This window comes from Zootoca vivipara, chromosome 2, assembly GCF_965207765.1.
Source record: "Zootoca vivipara chromosome 2, rZooViv2.hap1.1, whole genome shotgun sequence".
In the NCBI taxonomy this organism is placed as follows: domain Eukaryota; kingdom Metazoa; phylum Chordata; class Lepidosauria; order Squamata; family Lacertidae; genus Zootoca; species Zootoca vivipara.
In genome coordinates this window covers 28,676,671-28,696,536 of record NC_142584.1, presented here as the reverse complement: position 1 = coordinate 28,696,536, position 19,866 = coordinate 28,676,671, and the positions used below count along the sequence as shown (strand labels likewise).

General features: G+C 44.7%; 2 protein-coding genes across 2 annotated transcripts in view; one reads left to right on the top strand and one right to left on the bottom strand.

Annotated features, from left to right (window-relative positions):
- The window catches only part of ASPSCR1 (ASPSCR1 tether for SLC2A4, UBX domain containing), a 119,319-nt gene extending 108,490 nt beyond the window's left edge, over positions 1 to 10,829 (bottom strand). Inside the window, exon 1 of the mRNA XM_035104278.3 lies at positions 10,690 to 10,829. The gene's annotated coding sequence lies outside the window, so the exon portion shown is untranslated. The remainder of the gene's footprint in view (positions 1 to 10,689) is intronic.
- Positions 10,385 to 19,052, top strand: PYCR1 (pyrroline-5-carboxylate reductase 1). The gene is made up of 8 exons (XM_035104283.3): positions 10,385 to 10,418; positions 10,788 to 10,887; positions 12,409 to 12,479; positions 13,169 to 13,348; positions 14,618 to 14,839; positions 16,112 to 16,204; positions 16,617 to 16,780; positions 16,869 to 19,052. Exons 2-8 carry the CDS (start codon positions 10,821 to 10,823, stop codon positions 17,011 to 17,013), a joined length of 942 nt encoding a protein of 313 aa, XP_034960174.1. The 5' UTR covers positions 10,385 to 10,418; positions 10,788 to 10,820; the 3' UTR covers positions 17,014 to 19,052.
- The last annotated feature ends 814 nt before the right edge of the window (positions 19,053 to 19,866 follow it).

Here is a 19,866-nt window from a genome sequence, read left to right as displayed (position 1 = left end):
ATTGGAGCCCTTCCAGCCATCAGAGCCCCACACCTGGGAAGACTACGTCGAACGCTTCGAGTTCTTTGCAGTGGCTCAAGGGATCACCGATGCCAGCAAAAGAAGGGCCACATTCCTGAGCTACTGTGGGCCCGAGACCTTCAAGCTGGCCAAGGCATTACTTGCTCCAGCGAAGCTGAGTGAGACATCTCTCAAAGATATTCTTGCCTGCCTAACAAGCCACTTGGCGCCTACTGAGACCAAGATGGCCCGGCGGATGGAGTTCCATAAGAGGCAGCAGCATGCTGGGGAGTCTGTATCCACATTTCTGGCTGAACTCCGGAAGCTCGCTCAGCACTGCGGCTTCCAAAATCTGGAAGAGACTCTCCTGGATCGGTTTATTGGTGGTCTGAGCAGCAAGAAAGCCAGAAGACGCATCGTGGCTAAAGAAGAGGTTACCCTTGCTTCAGCCTTGAAAGAGGCCACCGCCACGGAGAATTATGAAAGAGAGGAGCTTGATGCCAGTCGCAAGGCCACTAAGCCACAGATAGAAGTTGCGCATGCCATGGACGAGCTAGAGGCTACTCCGAGCCAGAGCCCAGTCCGTGGGGTCGAGTCGGTGCGTCAGGCCTGCACAGTGCACAGAGATCGCCGAGGCAGTTGCCCAGGTTGTGGCGGAAACCATGAAAGGAAGAGTTGTCGTTTCAGGGATGCTATCTGCCGGACGTGCGGAAAGACGGGTCACATCGCCAGGGTCTGTAGATTGGCGGCGTCGGGAGCGACAGGAGCACCTAGACTGGAGCATCGCAGACCGCCCACAGCAACTCGTTTTCTAAAGGACTGCCACTACGTAACGGAGATCAACGGGAGGGCCGTGCAGTTTCCAGCGCAAGGCAAGGCACACGTCAAGGTGAAGATTGAGGGTCAGCAGTGCGACATGGAGGTGGACTCCGGATCCGCATTCACCATCGTGTCGGACCAGACCGCGAAGACATTCTTCCCCAGGGGTAAGTTGCCCCCTCTGGAGCCCTTTCCGGCAACCTTGCAGTCGTACTCAGCAGGCCGCATCCATGTTATGGGAATGTGTGCCGTGAGAGTACAGTTCCGGGACAAACAGGCTGTACTCAAACTGGTGATTGCGAAGGGCAGTCGCCCCAGTCTCCTGGGCACTGACTGGTTCCCTGCCCTGGGACTGAGTATCTCAGGGCTTAATTCAATCCAAACCTGCCCTGAGATGAGTGAGGTATTATGCAAGGAATTTGCTGGTCTCTTTAATGGAAAACTGGGTTGTTATAAAGGGCCCCCAGTTGACTTCGAGTTGGACCCCGGGGTGGCTCCAATCCGACTCAAACCAAGGCGAGTGCCATTTGCACTGCAACCCAAGATCGAGGCAGAGCTGGATAAATTGGTCAAGCAGGGAGTTCTCTCACCCGTGGACTCTGCTAAGTGGGAGACTCCAATCGTCACACCCCTTAAAGCAAATGGGGAAGTCAGGATATGTGCAGATTACAAATGTACTATCAATAAGGCACTCAGGGGAAACTCATACCCCATTCCAGTCGTATCACATCTGTTGGCTAAACTGGCTGGGGGCAAGGTGTTCGCCAAAATTGACCTGGCACAAGCTTACCAACAGCTGCCAGTAACCCCACAATCAGCGGAAGCACAGACTATTGTCACACATAAAGGGGCGTTCAGAGTTAACAGATTACAGTTCGGAGTTTGTGTGGCCCCAGGGATTTTTCAAGGGCTCATGGAACGCCTGTTAAGAGGTCTGCCGGGGGTCTTGCCATTTTTTGATGATGTTTTGATTGCTGGAAAAGACCCACAGGAACTGGTTGCGCGTGTCCGTGCAGTGTTGCTCAAGTTCAAGGAGGTGGGGTTGCAACTGAAAAAAGAAAAATGCAGTTTTGGGGTGCCAACTGTGGATTTCTTGGGGTTTAAAATTGATGCATCAGGCATCCACCCCACAGATGCTAAGATTAAGGCCATCATCGAGGCACCACGACCACAGAACAAGACGGAGTTGCAGTCATTCCTGGGACTTATTAACTTTTATCATTCGTTCTTACCCCAGAAAGCTTCGGTAGCTGAACCATTACATAGACTATTGCAGAAAAAGAATGTGTGGCGATGGGGGCGGGAGCAGCAGAAGGCTTTTGACTCCTTGCGAGGAATGCTGAGTAGCAGGAGCGTCCTTGCTCATTATGATGAGTCAAAGCCGCTGGTCCTGGCATGTGATGCCTCTCAATACGGTCTGGGGGCTGTGCTGAGTCATAGGGAACCGGATGGGTCGGAAAAGCCCATCTCTTTCTATTCCCGTACGTTGTCGCCCACAGAGCGCAACTATGCTCAAATTGATAAAGAGGCACTGGCTATTGTGTCCGGAATCAAAAGGTTCTATGATTATTTGTACGGTCGCCATTTCTCCATTGAAACGGACCACAAACCACTGTTAGGGTTGTTCAACCCAAACAAACAAACGCCACAAATTCTCTCCCCCAGAATGTTGCGTTGGTCAATATTCCTGAATGGGTTCCAGTACACCTTGACCCATGTGCCGGGGAAACAGTTGTGCCATGCTGATGCGCTGAGTCGATTGCCCCTTCCTGGCGGAAGCAATGAGGATCCTGCTCCGGCGGAGCACATTATGATGCTAGAAACACTTCCGGGGGCTCCTGTAACAGCTACGGATATAGCTGAGAAAACTAGGAAAGATGCTGTTCTCTCCCGTGTGCTCACTTGGGTGGGGAGGGGGTGGCCAGGTGGTCCGCATGAAGAAAAATTCAGGCCTTATGCGACAAGGCAGCACGAATTGTCCATGCATAAGGGTTGTCTCCTATGGGGAGATAGGGTGATAATCCCAGCACCACTGAGAAACAGGGTTCTTGAGACGCTTCACATGGGACACCCGGGAATGGTCAGGATGAAGTCGCTAGCCCGATGTTATGTGTGGTGGCCTGGAATGGACCAGAACATAGAACAATGGGTACGAACATGCAAGGCATGCCAAGAGGTGTGGCCAGAAGTGGCCAGAGCACCAGTCCACTGGTGGGAGCAGTCCAGGACTCCCTGGAGCCGGCTGCACATAGATTTTGCTGGGCCATTCCAAGGGAAGGTCTTTTTGGTTATCGTTGATGCATATTCCAAATGGTTAGAAGTGGCGATGGTCCCTAGCATGGCATCAGCTGCCGTAATCAAGGTGTTGAGGCAGCTGTTTGCTACCCACGGGTTACCTGAGACCATTGTATCAGATAATGGGGCAGCTTTTGTATCCCAAGAATTCAGGGCATTCTTGGCTGATAACTTTATAAGAGGGGTCACATCCGCGCCCTTTCACCCATCCTCCAATGGGCAGGCTGAGCGCATGGTAAGAACAGCCAAAGAATCCATTGCGCGCTTAATGGAGGGTAACTGGTCGGCTCGCATTGCGCGAATGTTATTTTTGCAGCATGCGACGCCGTGTACTGCGACGGGCAAGTCGCCAGCCGAGCTGCTCTTAGGTAGAAGACTGGTAACGGTGCTGGATTATGTCCACCCAGATAAAATGCCAAACCGTAATTCAAGAGCAACCCCCCAGGCTGAGACTGACACAACAAGGTATCTCGCCCCTGAAGATCTGGTCTGGGTGAGGAACTATTCACGAGGTCCGCGGTGGGTGGCCGGTGTGATCACCCGGGCTAGTGGACCTGTGTCCTATTATGTGACCTTGGAAAATGGGCAAGTTTGGAAGAGACATATAGATCAGCTGAGGCGCCGGGCGCTCAGCAGGGAGGAGTCAGATAATTCATCCCTGGCTAATGACGCACAGCTGCAAGACCAGAGTGAAAATGGTCCAGAGGTACAGTCACCAGGGGCTTCAGCAAATGAACCAGGGTCTGCTAGTCCTCATGATGACGAGGTACAGGTCGGGGACCCTGAGATGTCTGGGACTCCATCTGTTCCTGATGAAACCCCTATAGCAGCCCCTCCACCACAGGTAACACCCAATCCAGAACCTGCAACACCTGTTGTCAGGAGATCAGGTAGAAGTTGTAGGACCCCACAGTACCTGAGGGATTACGTCTGCTGTGCTCACTAGGGGGGGAGGGGTGTTGTGTATTGAGTCAAAGGATTTTATATCTGTATTATTATTGTCTGTATTTGCATTAGGATAAAGTAACTGCCTTTTGGTTCCAGAGGGTACAGCTACTATTGGTTCATTTAAGCTGCTGTATTTGGATCCTCTGTCTTATTGGTTTCCTCCAAAAGGCAGCACTGTGATTGCTTGATATTGTTCCCTCCAAAATGTATCCCTTCCTAGCTAGTCCCCTGTCCCTATAAATGTAGCTTTCCTCTCCTCAGTCTTCAGTCTTGTTCACTTTAATAAAGAGCTGTTACTAGAGAACTGTCTCCAGCATGTTTTGTCAAGAGAGCTGAAATCACAAACCCCACGTCACAACAGATCCTACCATTCAAACCCTGGTGGTGACCATTTGCAGGGAATTTGCAACCGTTGCTTGCTTCCCTCATTTTGATTTCCTACATGGATATAATTTCCATGTAAGAAAACCACACGCATGCAATAATGTGCTATGAACTCACCCCTCTCTGTTCATCCCTGTGAATATTAATTTTAGCATATATACATACACTACTAAAATTAATATTCACAAAGATCTGAAATGTGCCAAAATGTGAAATTATCTCATTTAAATTTTGATGGCAGAATTTTGACTTATAAATTAAAATTAAATAATTGGATATGACTTTTGATTTCAAAAGTAGACATATGAGCACTTGGGACTTGCTATCTATGGTTTGCTTTGATTTTGGCAGTTGTCAAATGTGAAATCTTTTTTTAGTTGTCAGCTGTCAAATACATTGTTGCATTTGATTCAGCAAATATAATCAAACATAATTTTACTATATTGACAGGATAAGTAAATGTATTTGTTTGGCAGTAAGCAGTAACAGTACAAATTAAAATCCAGAATTCAATACTTGCACATGTACACCATTTACAAATTTGTTAGAAAAACCTAATTTGGTAAACAGATGTTAAAATCTATACAGTCATTAACATTAAAACTATATAAGTGATCTAACCAACAAACAAACCCTGGTATCAATTCTCTGCTATGAATGCATATAAAGTCAGCTGTAAAATATCAAATTTTAATTTCCATTGCATCCAAACTATGAAATGCAGTTAAATACAAAATGCCATTGGATGGCAGTTATCAAATACTATTGATTATTTGAATAACCTTATCTCTCTTTTTTTGATAGCACCTCTAGACTGGTAGATCAGAGGGAATACTGTGGACATAATACTATATTGATTTCAGCAGGAATTTTGACAATTCATATTCTTGCTGCCAGGCAGATAAAATGTGGGTTAGAAAATGCTAGTGTTAAGTGGATTTGCAGTGTTAATCAATGTGACAAGTCTAGTGCCACAGGGTTCTGTTGTTTAACATATTTATACACTATTTGGACTCAGTGGAGGGGATCCTAATCACATTTGCAGATAACATGAAAGTGGGTAGGGTAGCTTAGAATAAGGATACCAGACGTTTCCACTTCCTGGGGACAGTCCCTGGATATACAAATCAGTCCCCTGACAAAATCCATCTATTTACTGTAGTAGGATGTTGAAAAGTGTCCCCGGATTCATTGAAAAGTATCTGGTAACCTTAGCTTAGAAGACAGAAACAGGATTCAATATTTATTTATTTAAAGCATTTCAATGTGCCTCTTCAGCTAACAAATGCCAGCAATAAGAAATGTTCAGGGCTTCAGGCTTACAATCCAAACTAAAACACAGGAGGAAAAGGAAAACGTATTGAGAGGGAGGAGGAAAACAGAAAGCTGAGACACGATTTCTTAGGTACAGAGTTCTTGTAACAACCAGCTGGAATGAAAATGTTTCAAGAAGAGGAGCTAATAAGAGGAGTTTTTCGGCAGAATGGACAGAGAGGTCTGCAGTCCAATCTCTGTCTGTCTGTTTCCTAAAGGCTGATGAAATGGCTGGTGATGACCATTGAGCTTGGTGAAGCTGGTCTTTAAGCAGAGTAGATGGAAGAGACACTCCTGATGGGATAGCAGCTAATAACAGTTGAGGGAGAAGCCAGATTATTTTGGATTATTGGTTTGTCTGTCATCAGTAGGAGCTAATAACACGAAAGAGTTTTCTTAGTGTTCTTATCTACTATATATTTTGGTAAATTGTTCATTATGCATTTGCACGCCTCTTAAAACATCGCAACCAATTTTTGCATGGTGGTTCCTGAGATCAAGGAGCAGGTGGTTTTGTTTGTTTTTTTGTTTTTTGTTAAAGGACAGTTTAATTGAACAAAATAAAATAAAAAAAGGAAAAGGAAAGGTATGCTATATAGTTATGAAAGTTAATAATTGCAAGGAGCAAGTTGTCATCTATGTTTGGATACCGTTTTGAATCAAGATGGTGGAATCAGCCTTTCAAAACTGCACTGATAATAACCAAATCTTGTATTTTGCAGAGCAAGGAGCGGGATTTTTTGTCCGTATTTATATACAATTAGATGTAATTTTCAATAAAGATGGCAGACTAAACCTCTCAAAACTGAAATTGTTTCTTAGATTCTTAGAATTCCCAAGCAACACCTGGTATGTGACTGCTAATGTAAAATAAAATAAATCCTGAAATACAATCCCTGGAATTTCTCGCCTGCATGTAACAGAGAGAAGGAATCCAGAGCATGCATTTAGTGTGCACAAATGCACACTAAATGCATTTGTGTTCATGCATTTAGTTCACAATAAATCTCTCCATTGATGTATATACAGTGCATTTGTACCTACAATTTTAACTATAGTCAGTCATGAGCAGAGTAAAATTTATTTCACAAAATGCCTGAAATAATTATTTATTGCTTCAAATCATTGCCTAAGTTTGGAAGTAGTGTGCTCTATGGGACTGGAAGACTGAATGAGCATTACAAAGCATGAACACGTCTGACTTTTGCAGCTGAGAGCTGCCCCATTTAAAAGGTCTCATCAATCTTACTGCATGGAACTGCATTAGAAGACACTGACATTCAACTCAGAAGATTCCAGGAGATTAAATGAGGAAAAGCATTGATGGAATTTGAGGCATGTGAACACATGGAGAGCGGAGTCTTAAACTGGGACTACTCAACTGGTAAATCCAATGAAAGGTACAGAGGGTTTCTTTGGAGGCTGTATTGCCTTCACTGCATAACTCCAAATATCTACAACTGGCAAGTTCTTATTTTACATAAGCCCCCAGACCTGAATCACAAATGGAATCTACGGTATTTTCAATCTCAGGGGTTGTTGTTTTTAGGCAACACAATAAGCTGGCCAATTAAAAAACAAACCCCAGCTTCTTTGGATAGGCCATTCCATTCATATTGTTGCATGTCACCCCAATCTCTGAGCAGTGTGAGATTCCTGGGGTTCCAGGCACTTACCCAGGGTTTGTATTTCCTTTTGGAAATGAGGCACAGCGGAGACTGTGGTGTCTTTAGGATACATGGTTTATTTATACATATATACAACCTGAGTCTACGATGGAGGGATTCACAGCATTAATACCCTCAAAGTGTATTGTTTCTCCCATATCCACAGCGGTGATCTGGCATGGCTCTTTCTCTCTGCTTGCTGTTTTGCTGCTAGGTCATATCACTGCAAACACAACTCTAAACTCTTGCTTTGTCCTTCTAACAAACTGTGAGCTGGGGGAGGTGCCCCACCCATTTACCATCTCACACAGAGGACCTTTCCTTTGCTTCCCTTTATGGCCCATCACTCAGGCTATCACATCAACACAGGAAGCTAGCCTGACTTAAATTTTAACACTTGCAGGATCCAAGGGTTAGAAGGATCTTACATACTGCCTACTTCCTCTCACCAACAAACTCACACAAATACATTTGTTTATGAGAAATTAATTCCTTAGTTCCTACTATCAACGACAATTTTGATATGATGCAAAATAAAAGCTAGGCCTGGCAAATGATTGAAGGAATTAGCAGAAGCAAATAACATTTCTCACAGCACTTGTGAATGAAGGCAATGGGATTGCAATGTTTATTTAAGACATTTATACCTCATCTTTCAGTTTGCCAGGATAGCTTCTAATAGCACAAGACACAGTATTAGGACATCCATTTTTTAAACACGCAAAACAGAATGCAACTAGGGGATTTAAAATCACATTAAATGCTTGACACAACATTTCAGTCACCTGTGAATCTACGTATTTAGCTCTATCTCTGTTTTAGCCCAATACAAAGAGTAGGCTTCTCATTTGTTTGTATATATAATAGTTTTGACATCTACAGCTTCTGACAGCTCTGCAGCAATATGACAGGATGTATCTGTCAACTTCTGTGTTCTACGAGAATTATGTATATTTAACATAGCAACCACCATATTGCGTATGTCACTCTGCTCCATACATTGGTAACCACATGATTAGACTACAGTGGTACCTCGGCTTGAGTACACATTCTGTTCCGGTGTGCCGTTCGCACCCCGAAAAGTACTCAACCCGAGCGGCGTTTTAGTGCATGCACGAAGTGCCGATAGAGCGCTTCTGCGCATGCGTGCAGAACGCTTCTGCGCATGCGCGCGCGGCAGAACCCGGAAGTGTTTACTCCGTCCACTGAGTACTTAACCCAAAAGTACGAAACCCGCAGCGAACGCATCCCGAGGTATGACTGTACTGTAAGGCACTGCATGAGGGGCTAGTCTTGTTTGATTCAGCTAGTGCCAAGTTCAGATCAGCTGCTAGGGTGCTTAATGGAACACCCACTTTTACACATATTACAGTAGTGTTGAAAGATCTACATTGGTTATCAAGACAAGAAATGAACAAAGTACAAAATGAGCCACTTGCCCCTTTGGTATTACATGTCATAGTATCAGAGCTGGAAGGGTCATCTTGTCCACCCACCACAATGTCATGCAACACAGCGCTATCTCCAGTTACCGGTACTTTTTGACATGTTGTGCTTTCCTTTGTGTGTGTGTGTGTATGTGTGTTGTGTGTATACTAAAGCACGTATGCAAACCAAACAGAAAAATAAGGAAAGGTTAAAAAAAAATATGTTTGGGATTTCTATGTCAGATGCAGTAATGATTTGCTCCAGTTTGGCTTTTCTGTGAGATTGTACATTAGATGCAGGACATACACAAGACATTTTGCTGCCTGAGGCAAAAGAGAACCCACCCACCCCTGCTCCTCATTCCAAGCACAAAAAATGACTTGAATAGGAACAGATATTATTTCAACACTGTCCTTCAGGACACCTGAAAGCAGGGGTGGCTTGCACCCTCTCCCCGTTGCTGGACTCTTGTTCTTAATCTAGTTATTTTTCTTCAGAGATCTTAACATGTGGACAAAACTCACTCCTAAAAACTCAGTACCTAAAATGTACTGTGCCTCTTCTGTCCCCTCTCCCAATGTTTTTTTTTCTTGTGTCACAGTATGAGGGGAGCAAGTCAGGTTAGGGAAAAGACTGTGGCACACTAACTCTGTCCTCCAATAGAGAGGAATTTTGCCCTCCACTATCTGAGGCAGATGCCTCCCTCTGTCCCATGGTAGGACCTACATGATTCCTGCAGGATTATATAGGATAAAGCAACACTACTGTTTTTCAAATGCTGAATGGAACCAACCAGTTATAGACCTGCTTCCAGCTGGTTGTGGAAAAGCAGTGCATCGGTAGTTCTAAAGGGCTCTAGTGTGGCTTACTGCTTTCAGGGCACCTCTGAGCATATAGGAAGTGCACTTCACTAAATAATCACAGTTGAATAATTACAGTTAGAAAGCAAAGTTTATAACTCGAATAATCTTGATCTCTAAATAATTTTCAGTGCAGACACTTGTTTTAGAATCACGAATTCATACCCTCCAACATTTCTCCAATGAAAATAGGGACATTCCTAAGGAAAAGTAGGGATCAAATCAGAAACCGGGACGGCTTATCAAAATCAGGGACGCCCCTGGAAAATAAGGACACTTGGAGGGTCTGCGAACTGCACTTGAAAGATGCAACTACATTATCACACCGTCGTTTAATCTGCTCCCCCAAGACTACGATTCCCAGGGGTCAGCGCGGTCTCAAGTTGTACGTATAGCTTGCCATCGGAAACGTCCAGATGGGACGTTTACCTGCTGAGAAATTACAGTACGCCGAAAACCAAGCCGTGGAATAGGTCCCTCACGGCTTCCGTTAAAGCATCTACTGATGCAACCGCAAACAAAGGTTGCTCCAATAGGCAGCTGGTGACCCGCCTCCTCAGCATTTGATTCGACGGGATCCCAGCGACGCCGCACCCCCTTCACTCGGATTGGACGAGGTGTTATCGCTCTGTTCCCTTTGCCACGCGACGCCGCGTCCGCTCTTTTTTTCCTCCCACCCGAAGGGCCACGTGGGCGCTATCAGGTTTGTGCTCTGGGGAGAAGGTTGATCCCAAGCAAAGGCAGGGGATGGGGCGAGGGCTGTGGGTAACGCAGAACGGATCAAACCGAGACTTGGAGCGGGTGGAAGGAGGGGAAAGAGGCTTGGCGAGACAAAGGGGGGAAGTGGTAGGCGAAGTGGAGCCCGAAGGAAGGAAAGAATTGGGTGAACTGAGTTGTGGCGGCAAGTGAAGGGCGAGTGATATAGAATAGAAATCGCCTGGCATTTTTGTATATCTGATATACGTGAGTCCCACCTGGTCTGGCCAGTTTCCTAAATCAGCGCAGGATCTGAAGACAGTTGGGTCGCTGGCAGGGAAACTTCTAATTTGTCGCTTTCTTATTCACCCCCAAGAATCCATTAGGTCACCTCCTGGCAACTGACACCATGAGTGTGGGATTCATCGGCGCGGGGCAGCTTGCCTTCTCCCTGGCTAGGGGTTTCACGGCAGCAGGTAGGCAGGCCCCAGTGCTTCCTGAAACAAGATACAACGTGAAATAAACAGTCAAAACTGCTGTCTCAATTGGATTCTTGGTATCAAAGTTACTTATTTATATAACTTTATAGTTCTGATTTAAAAAAATGGAAACTATGTTAAATATGCATATTTCTCCTCCTGTCATCCATAGCTGCCAAGTTATCCCTTTTTTACAGGGATTTTCCCTTATGCTGAATAGGCTTCCTCGCGAGAAAAGCGAAAACTTGGCAGCTATGGTCACGGCACAAGCCTTATCTGGAGTGAGGTGTTGTGTTCAAGAGAAGTGTCTGGCCTGGGTGTGGGGGTGTGCTTTTATGTATTATTTGCTTTATTTATTAACTCTCTATAACACCCATTATCCAATGATCACAAAGTGGTTTACAATATAAAAACACAAAATAATAGTATAGTAACAAACAACAACAATACCCCCCCTCCACAGTTTAAAAGGCCATGGATTTGTTAATTAAACAAAGTCCTGGGAGATGAGGAATGTTTTTGCTTCACACCTGAAGGTATGTAATGAAGGTAGCAGGTGAGCCTCCCTGGGGAGAGCAGTCAGCAAGCAGGGAGCTACCGCAGAAAAGACCCATTCTCGTGTTGCTGCCTTTTGGATCTCTCATGAAAGAGGCACCTGAAGAAGAGCCTCAGATGATGATCACTAGGTTCTGGGTCAGTTCATATAGGGAGAGGTTGCCATTGAGGTATTGCAGTCCTGAGCTGTTTAAGGCTTTATAGGCCAAAACAAGCATGTTGAATTGGGCCTGAAAACTAATTGGCAACCAGTGCAGTCGGGCCAGCACTGGCATTATGTGCTCAGACCTTCTTGTTTTTGTTAGTATACTGCAAAAGGCAGGTACACACCCAACTTTAATCTTACGCTTTATTTTTGGGATGGTAAGTTAATGAAATTCTGCCCATAATGGTGTTCCTGATAATTATCAGCCTCTCTGGAATAACCTGTTCTGCAGTAAAGGATGTGCATTGTTTAAAAAGTGCTAGCTGCTTAGAAACAAGAGTAGGTGATGTGTACTGTCAGTTTTCCTTGCATTTACTCCATTCATTTTAAATGTTCATGTTGCAGCAACCATTGCCTGCAATCAAAACCTACAGTGGGGATTCTCAAAGGCCTCCAAAGGATTAACATGGAGAAGAAAAATTCTGCCTCCTTTTGCCAAGTGTCATTAGGAATGAAGTAATAAGACTGGTTACCAAAAAAAAGGCCAACTGTGCAAAAGTAGGCTTAAGTGTGGTGATTCTATGTGCAAATTATCTAGGCATTTGCCTGTTGGTATGCCACCCTCTAGATATATGTATCCATTCTTTAGGTGGGGGGGGGTATAAGACCCCACAACTAACGGTTGCATAACGTGAAGGGTAATGCTCTTCATGCTAACAATCTAATGGAAGGGATATGCTGAAGAGGGAGAAAATGCTCAATAGCTGTTGGCAGAAGGCTGTGTTAAAGCTAAAATTGACCATTTTCTTTCTTTCTAGGAGTTTTGGCTGCTCACAAGATAACAGCAAGTTCGCCAGACACTGATCTCCCAACTGTATCAGGGTTGAGGGTAAGTGTCAGGAACTAAAAAATCTGATATTTCTTAACCGCCACCCTGTCCTTTGTGCATGTGGCCACTTTAGCACTTTAGCACTTTAAGCTGCTATGCCCATGCATTTAATAGTATTGGTGTGATTTGCTCTGATTGTCACACAGCAGCCAAAATTCTGCCAGATAATTTTTTTGCTGACTGCAGATTCTGAACTCTTCACATAGAGAACATTGCAGCTCTTGGTCTTGATGCAGTTAGGCATAAGTAACTGAGGCCATGTCCATTTATCCAGGCATGGCTGCAGTAGGTGAACCAGATGAAGCTGATAAAATGTACTGGGCACTAATGTTTCCTGAGTATTTAAGAATAAAACAAAGTCCAGGAGCATCTCCTAATTGTGTACCTGATCTTCTATGGGGAGTGCAACCCCATCTAGGAGAGTCTATTTAGGACACTCCGTCCATATTGGCAGAAAAACCCAAGCAGTAGTGCAGTTTAGTCTCTGCCTCCCACATTCACTGCCTGTTTGATATGTAAAGGACAAAGTCCTGTGACCTTGATGGTGACTGACAGAATGTGTGCTTAGTTCACCCCATTTCTGAAATGTTCAGTAAACTAGATTCTGCCCAATTCTAGCCTGACTCCACATGTCTAAATACTGTTGTTATTCTTGTTGCGCTTCACCTGTTCCAACTCCTATATTCCAGAAAATGGGTGTGAATTTCACCCTAAGCAACAAAGAGACAGTTAAAAACAGTGACGTCCTGTTTCTGGCAGTGAAACCTCCCATAATTCCATTCATCCTGGATGAGATTGGCTCAGATATAGAGGATCGGCACATTGTGGTCTCATGCGCTGCTGGGGTCACGATCAGCTCTATTGAAAAGGTAAGAGACTCACAGCATTTCCTTTCTGGCAAGTCTTTTCAGGTGAGGCTGAGTGTAGGAACAGGGCAGCCTCTGGACTCTTTTCTGAAGACCAGACTAGAAACTGATGGCCACAATCCTGTGACTTGCTCCAGTCAACTAAAAGGCAGGGGTGAGGATCTACCTGTGCTTTACTTTCTTACTTTCTGCTAAAGCACTTTCCTGCTAGCCTGAGTCACTCCTTAGTAGTGAGCTTAGCTGAATTATTATTTAGTCATGATTTAAAAAGCAAAGCTTAACTGCCCTTTATTGAAGAATTCCGGGATGGTGTACAAAAATGTGAATAAACCTATTCCATACGCCGTAGGTGTTACTAAACTAAGTTACGCTCAGAGTAGACCCACAGAAATTAATCAAGGCAAGTTTAAAAGTCCATATCAGTGGATCTACTCTGAGCAGTGGGAGGGGGGAGGGCAAGGGGACCATTTGGTCTGCGACCTCAAGCTGAAAGGGGGATTCAGATTTAGACACCTGCTAATTTTTTTGGTGTCCGTTAAGTTTTGCAGCTTGTTTTTATGTTCATTGGATCAAATTATGACACAATCTCTAAGTTTATAACTGCAAATTTAAGCAAATGGGAGATGTGATTTGGTAAAAGACATGCAACTTTTTTGTTAACTGATACAGATTTTGTCATATGCTTAACATCAGCACTGAGATTGCATGAAAGTGAGTTTTTAAAAATCTTTCACTCTTTTTTTTTCTTTTGCTGCCTTATTTTGTTATCACGTGTCATCATTTAAGCAAATGGGAGATGTGATTTGGTAAAAGACATGCAACTTTTTTTGTTAACTGATACAGATTTTGTCATATGATCACGTGTCATCATTTTTCCTGTGGCTGCGTTTATTATGGCTGAGGGGCTTCAAAAGCTGGAAGTGTTCCAGGCCTCCCCAGGCTTCTTGGAGAGCCTGACTCTGTTTATGACTGCCATTGCTTGTATCCCCATATGAATACAATAATAAAAACCACCAATGAATATAAAGCAAACCACAGAATAAAGAAGCAGACTAAAACACCTCCATTGTACTATTGGCTGCAGAGGCTTCTTTCCCAGACAAACTCAATTGCAGAGTACTTCGTTGCCACATCACAGACACAGGATGGTTTCAGTGATGTATAGAACCCTGAAAATGGTTATCTCTGCCCTTTGCTAGAAGAGCTCATTTTGAATGCAAGCTGTATGTTAAATATGCTCACTTGTCTCTCCTATTTCTCTTTTATCTCAAGAAACTTTCTGCCTTCTGCCCCACCCCGAAAGTGATCAGGTGCATGACCAACACACCTGTGATTGTAAGAGAAGGAGCTACTGTCTACGCTACAGGGACCCATGCTGACATAGAGGATGGAAAGCTCTTGGAACAACTGATGGCTAGTGTGGGCTTCTGCACTGAAGTGGAAGAAGACTTGATAGATGCTGTCACTGGACTCAGTGGCAGTGGACCTGCTTATGTAAGCACCATCTCTTCCCTGTATGAAGCAAAAAAGAACTTATTAGGCAAGGAGGAATTTTAAGTGCAGAAATGCTGCTTGTGGTATCCTTACATTTTCACAGAAGGCAGATCAGCCTGCAGTACTTTTTTTTAATTTGGTATGCGGATGGCACTGTGGTTTACGCCACGGAGCCTCTTGGGCTTGCAAATCATAAGGTAGGCAGTTCGAATCCGCGTGATGGGGTGAGCTCTCATTGCTCTGTCTCAGCTCCTGCCAAGATAGCAGTTCGAAAGCATACAAGCGTGAGTAGATAAATAGGTACTACTGCGGTGGGAAGGTAAATGTTTCCATATGCTCTGGCTTCCGTCATGATGTCCTGTTGTGCCAGAAGCGGCCACGTGAACCGGAAAAGCTGTCTCCAGATGAATGCCAGCTCCCTTGGCCTGAAAGCGGAGATGAGTGCCACACCCCATGGTCGATTTCAACTGGACTTAACTGTCCAGGGGTCCTTTACCTTTTTTTAATCAGGCATTTATAGCAGCATGTTGAATCTCTAGAACATCGTCTGAGCCATGGACTTTTCAGTTGCTTAATGGATTTGAAGATAAACCAAGACCAAGAATCAGTTAACATTTGGGAGTGCCTGGTGGATAAATAGTCTCAGTAGTCACAGGCACAGTTTGGATGGGAGCTGTCTCCAAAATAAACTTGTTTATGCAAGTGTGATAATTCAGGAATATGAGGTTTGCTTTCCTTAAGAGTGTCTATCCTGGCTTCTTCCTTTTTTCTGGCAGAGGAAAGATGGCACTTAAGAAACAATCTGTGTTTGTGGGTGGGCAACCTTTTGGCCACTTTGGGGGCCACACTACGATGGTAGGTGGGTGGTCATGGACCAGATCAGATGCTCCCACACACTCATCCTCACACACATGCTCAGTTTACATGAGGACGCTGTCCTTCCCTGTGGCTTCCTCCTTGTAGAATTTGTACTCCCTCTGCCAATCCTATCAGCTGCTGAAGGAGCACAGTTGTTGTATTAGGGCAGCATAGGGTAGGATATCCCTGCACACCTTTCTTCCCAAGCAAATCATATTCCACAGGCAGTGGGGAATTTGGCAGTGGAGGGGCACCTTGAGCACCCAAGGCAGGCAGCACTCCAGGCCTCTGAGGGTTGCATGCAGCCTGTGGATTGTCCACCTGTAAGCTAGATGGTAAAGTCTGTCTCTTCGCCCTGCCCCCCTGGTTGCATTTCATGTCTTTATTTTCTTGTGGTAACTTCTGTCCTCCTAGGCATTCACAGCCCTGGATGCCCTGGCAGATGGAGGTGTGAAGATGGGCCTTCCTCGCAGGCTAGCCGTCCGGCTGGGAGCTCAAGCTTTGCTGGTCAGTATTTCACTTTGTTTGCTGCTTCTTCAAACTATGTCCACTCTGCCTTTTCAATATTTGGTTGAAAACATTTCCCAGCGCTTCTATTCCATTTACCTCAAAAAGCAGTATTTATGAAAGCACCCTGCACCACATTGCTTTTTTCTCTTCCTATTGCAATTCAAGAAGGGAACAGAGGCACTGTGGGAAAGGTCCGGCGTATGTCTGTGATAGTGTTGGCTTCAGTCCTGTGCAATGCAGGTCAGGCTTCTTTGCAATCTTTTGAGCATCTTCCAGTTTTGAGGAAGCAGGCAGGTGTTGCAATTCTTCTGGTTTGTATACTTGTGAATAGTTTTTGAAATCGCCTTGAGTATTTCCATAGTGCTGCCATTTCTGATGAGCTTTTCGATTCATCTTCTCAATGCTTCAGGGAGCTGCCAAGATGCTGTTGGATTCAGAGCAGCACCCTGGGCAGCTGAAGGACAATGTTTGCTCCCCTGGGGGTGCTACCATCTACGCCCTGCACTTCTTGGAGAGCGGTGGCTTCCGTTCACTCCTCATCAATGCTGTGGAGGCATCCTGCATCAGGACAAGGTATATGCAGGCATGGAGTCTTAAGAGCTGCCCTGCCTTAGCTGAGCCTCCTGAGCAGCTCACAAGCTTTCCCCTCTTTCCCCAACAGGGAATTACAATGCTTGGCTGACCAGGAGACGGTCTCCCCGGCCGCTGTTAAGAAGACCTTAATGGATAAAGTGAAACTGGAGTCTTCCTCTGCCAACAAGGTCAGCTTATTCAGCAAAAAGAATCCTGGCAGCAAGAAGCAATGAGGAGGCCTGGGCCTTGCCTAGCCAACATTTTCCTTTTCCCTTTCAGGGGAATCAGTAGCTTAAGCCAATTTTTTTGTGGTGGGGCCTAGCCTGGTTTCACGGCTGCAGGAGAACGGGGTTTTAGCTTCCAGATGTGATTAATTAAAGGGTAGCAGGGACCAGCATTTCTGGGGGCTGAGCAGGAGGCACTGTCACCAGCACTTTCCACTGGGTGGGTGACTGGGTGTACTTCTGACCTTGAGGGATTTCGCTCCTGTAGTTGTGATTACAGTGTTTTGTTATTTACATCCTCCTCTCTTCCTCCGGGGCACACCCTTCCTATTAATCCTTTCATCAACTTCATGAACAGTGCTATTTTTCTAGAAAAAGAGGTTCCGTTACTCACCATGAACACCTTCCTCATTCTCTTAGAATGGCAATGGTGCCTACCTGAGAGGTGCCGGAACTGAGTTCCAGAGAGTTTTGTCTGAAAAAAAAGCCCTGCTCGTGAGGTACATTGTCTTGAGAAACAATGGCTGGCCCAAGGTAACCTGGGGAGCACGATGTCAAGCAGAGATTTTAACCTGGTCTCTCCCAGTCTTCTGTGGCTGTATCAGGCTGGTAGACATTAATGATAATGATAATAATAATTTATTATTTATACCCCAGCCACTCTGGGTGGCTGCCAACAGAATATTAAAATACAATAATCTATTAAACATTAAAAGCTTCCCTAAACAGGGCTGCCTTCAGATGTCTTCTAAAAGTCTGGTATGGGCACACTTCTTATTTAATAGGCCAGGGACTTGACCCCCTGGCAGTTTTTGTGTATCCCATTCTCATGGAATAGTGGCTGCTGTACAGTCTGCAAGGCATTCTGGACTTCAGGCTATGGCAGCCTTGTTTTTACTCCTCACTGTAAACTGGATTGCCACTGTTCCCCACACACTGCTTGTCTCACTTTGTATAGGGGACCCTGAATTTCCTTGGCAGCTGAACCTTACCATGCTGCCCACAATAGTAGTAAAATAAAATCTCTCAAAAATTTTTTGTCTCTGCCTCCTTCCACCTTCTCCTATTCTTGCTAGGACTTTTACATTGGCTACATATATATGCCGTTCTCCCGCTACCGGCAGAAGTGGATGTCCATGTAGATTAAAAGTCTGGTGTAGCTCAGCTACTAGAGAAACTTAGGAAACTGCCTTATACCAGGCCAGACTCCTTGCCCATCTACCTCTGTATTATTTCCAACAATGACTGACAGCAACTCTCCAGGGCAGAGGAAGGGCTTTCACATTGTCCGCTACCCAGCCCCTTTTAACTGCACATGCCAGGGAGTTCACCATGCTCCCCCTGGCTGATGGGAGTTGTAATCCTGCAACATCTAGAGGTCCACAGGTTCTCCATCCCTGCTCTAGCTCTATGAGTATTGTTTAGTAATGACAAATTAGAATCAAACCGTGGTTTCCAGATATGTCAGAACTGGCCTGCTGTTTCAACTACATTTGCTTGCCCATTCCTTCAAAGGTGCTGTCTTCATATATAGAGAAGAGGTTTAAAAAAAATGTATTGGGTTGTTGGTGGTCTTGGGTTTTTTCGGCTAATGACACTTGCTCTAGTAACAAGCACTTAACCTCTGGGAAGCTTTATGTAGAATACCTCATGATCCTTTCAAAATATGCTGCTTGTTATTTGTAACTTGTTCAAGGTGCTCAGGAGCTAACTCCTCAGACATTATCTATTCCTCCTCCTCCTCCCCAGCTCCAACAGAAAGCCTTTGTCCTTCAAGACTCTGCCCCTCCAGCCTCTTCATATGGTAATACTTGGAATAGCAAACCTGGCGGGTGGGTGAAATAAATACAATGGACCAGGGTCATGCTTGGAGATATGATAAGACACCTAAGGAGTCTTATCCTTCCTAGACATGTGCTGGGTTTCCTGGTTCTTGCTTATTGGAAGGTGTGGAGATGGGGAGCATTATGTTCAGTCTCTCTAGGGGTGTATTCCACTCCCCAGCCCCATTTTTCTCTGGAGAATAAACTCTGTGCTTCTCAGCCTGAGACTTGGTGTGCGGACTGTGTGTTTTTTAACTGTGTTCCTTGGTCAGAGAGGCCGGAACATGATAACTTCTCTCAAGGACAGGGGGGGGGTGTCAATGATTTATTTATGAAAGTGGGGAGACATGGATGTACCACTTAAAAGGAAAAAATGGTCACACATAACACAGAGCAATACTTCTGTCAAGCAATGACAGTTCTAAACCTGATAATTTGAATGGGCAATAGATGCATCAAGATTGGTACGCTTAATTATCTCTTTTAATGTGTGTATGTGTACATACACACTATATACAAGTATGCTGTATACATACTTTTTCATTTCGCCTGATGAAGGTCTCTGTGTAATTGGTAACTTTTAAAAATACTCCCAGTAGAGACTGCCTCCTCACTTACTGTATATTTTTTAAAGACACAAGTCTTTGGGGATTTCTGAAGGCCTAACAATGGACAGGATCCTGAATAATACGTCTGAGTAGATCCATTCAAATAATGAACTGCAGTTACTTCAGTCCGTTGATTAGCCTGCAACTGCTTTCTGATGGTGGAAGTTGTTTTCTTAAAAGTGGAAGAATTATAATCTGTATTGCTTTTCGGTGGAACTTCTTGGAAAAAACATTTATTCCTAGCCAACTCTTTCTGCCTGTTGCTGATAATTGCTGCTCCTACATGCATCGGGCTCAGGGTTCCATAATTTCACCAGGACAACTGTGATCCTGCAGAACTGTTGCAACCATACACAGAAAAACATGAGAGATAAATTTCTGTGTGCATAATTACTGTTTGCACACACAGTTATCAGTGCCAGAATCCCAAA

Bases quoted from the DNA above. Each gene is read 5' to 3' on its own strand.
- PYCR1 (XM_035104283.3), top strand. From the start codon at position 10,821: ATGAGTGTGGGATTCATCGGCGCGGGGCAGCTTGCCTTCTCCCTGGCT. The intron at 12,480-13,168 runs GTAAGTGTCAGG...CCTATATTCCAG, and splicing joins CAACTGTATCAGGGTTGAGG to AAAATGGGTGTGAATTTCAC. The intron at 16,781-16,868 runs GTATATGCAGGC...TTTCCCCAACAG, and splicing joins GCATCCTGCATCAGGACAAG to GGAATTACAATGCTTGGCTG.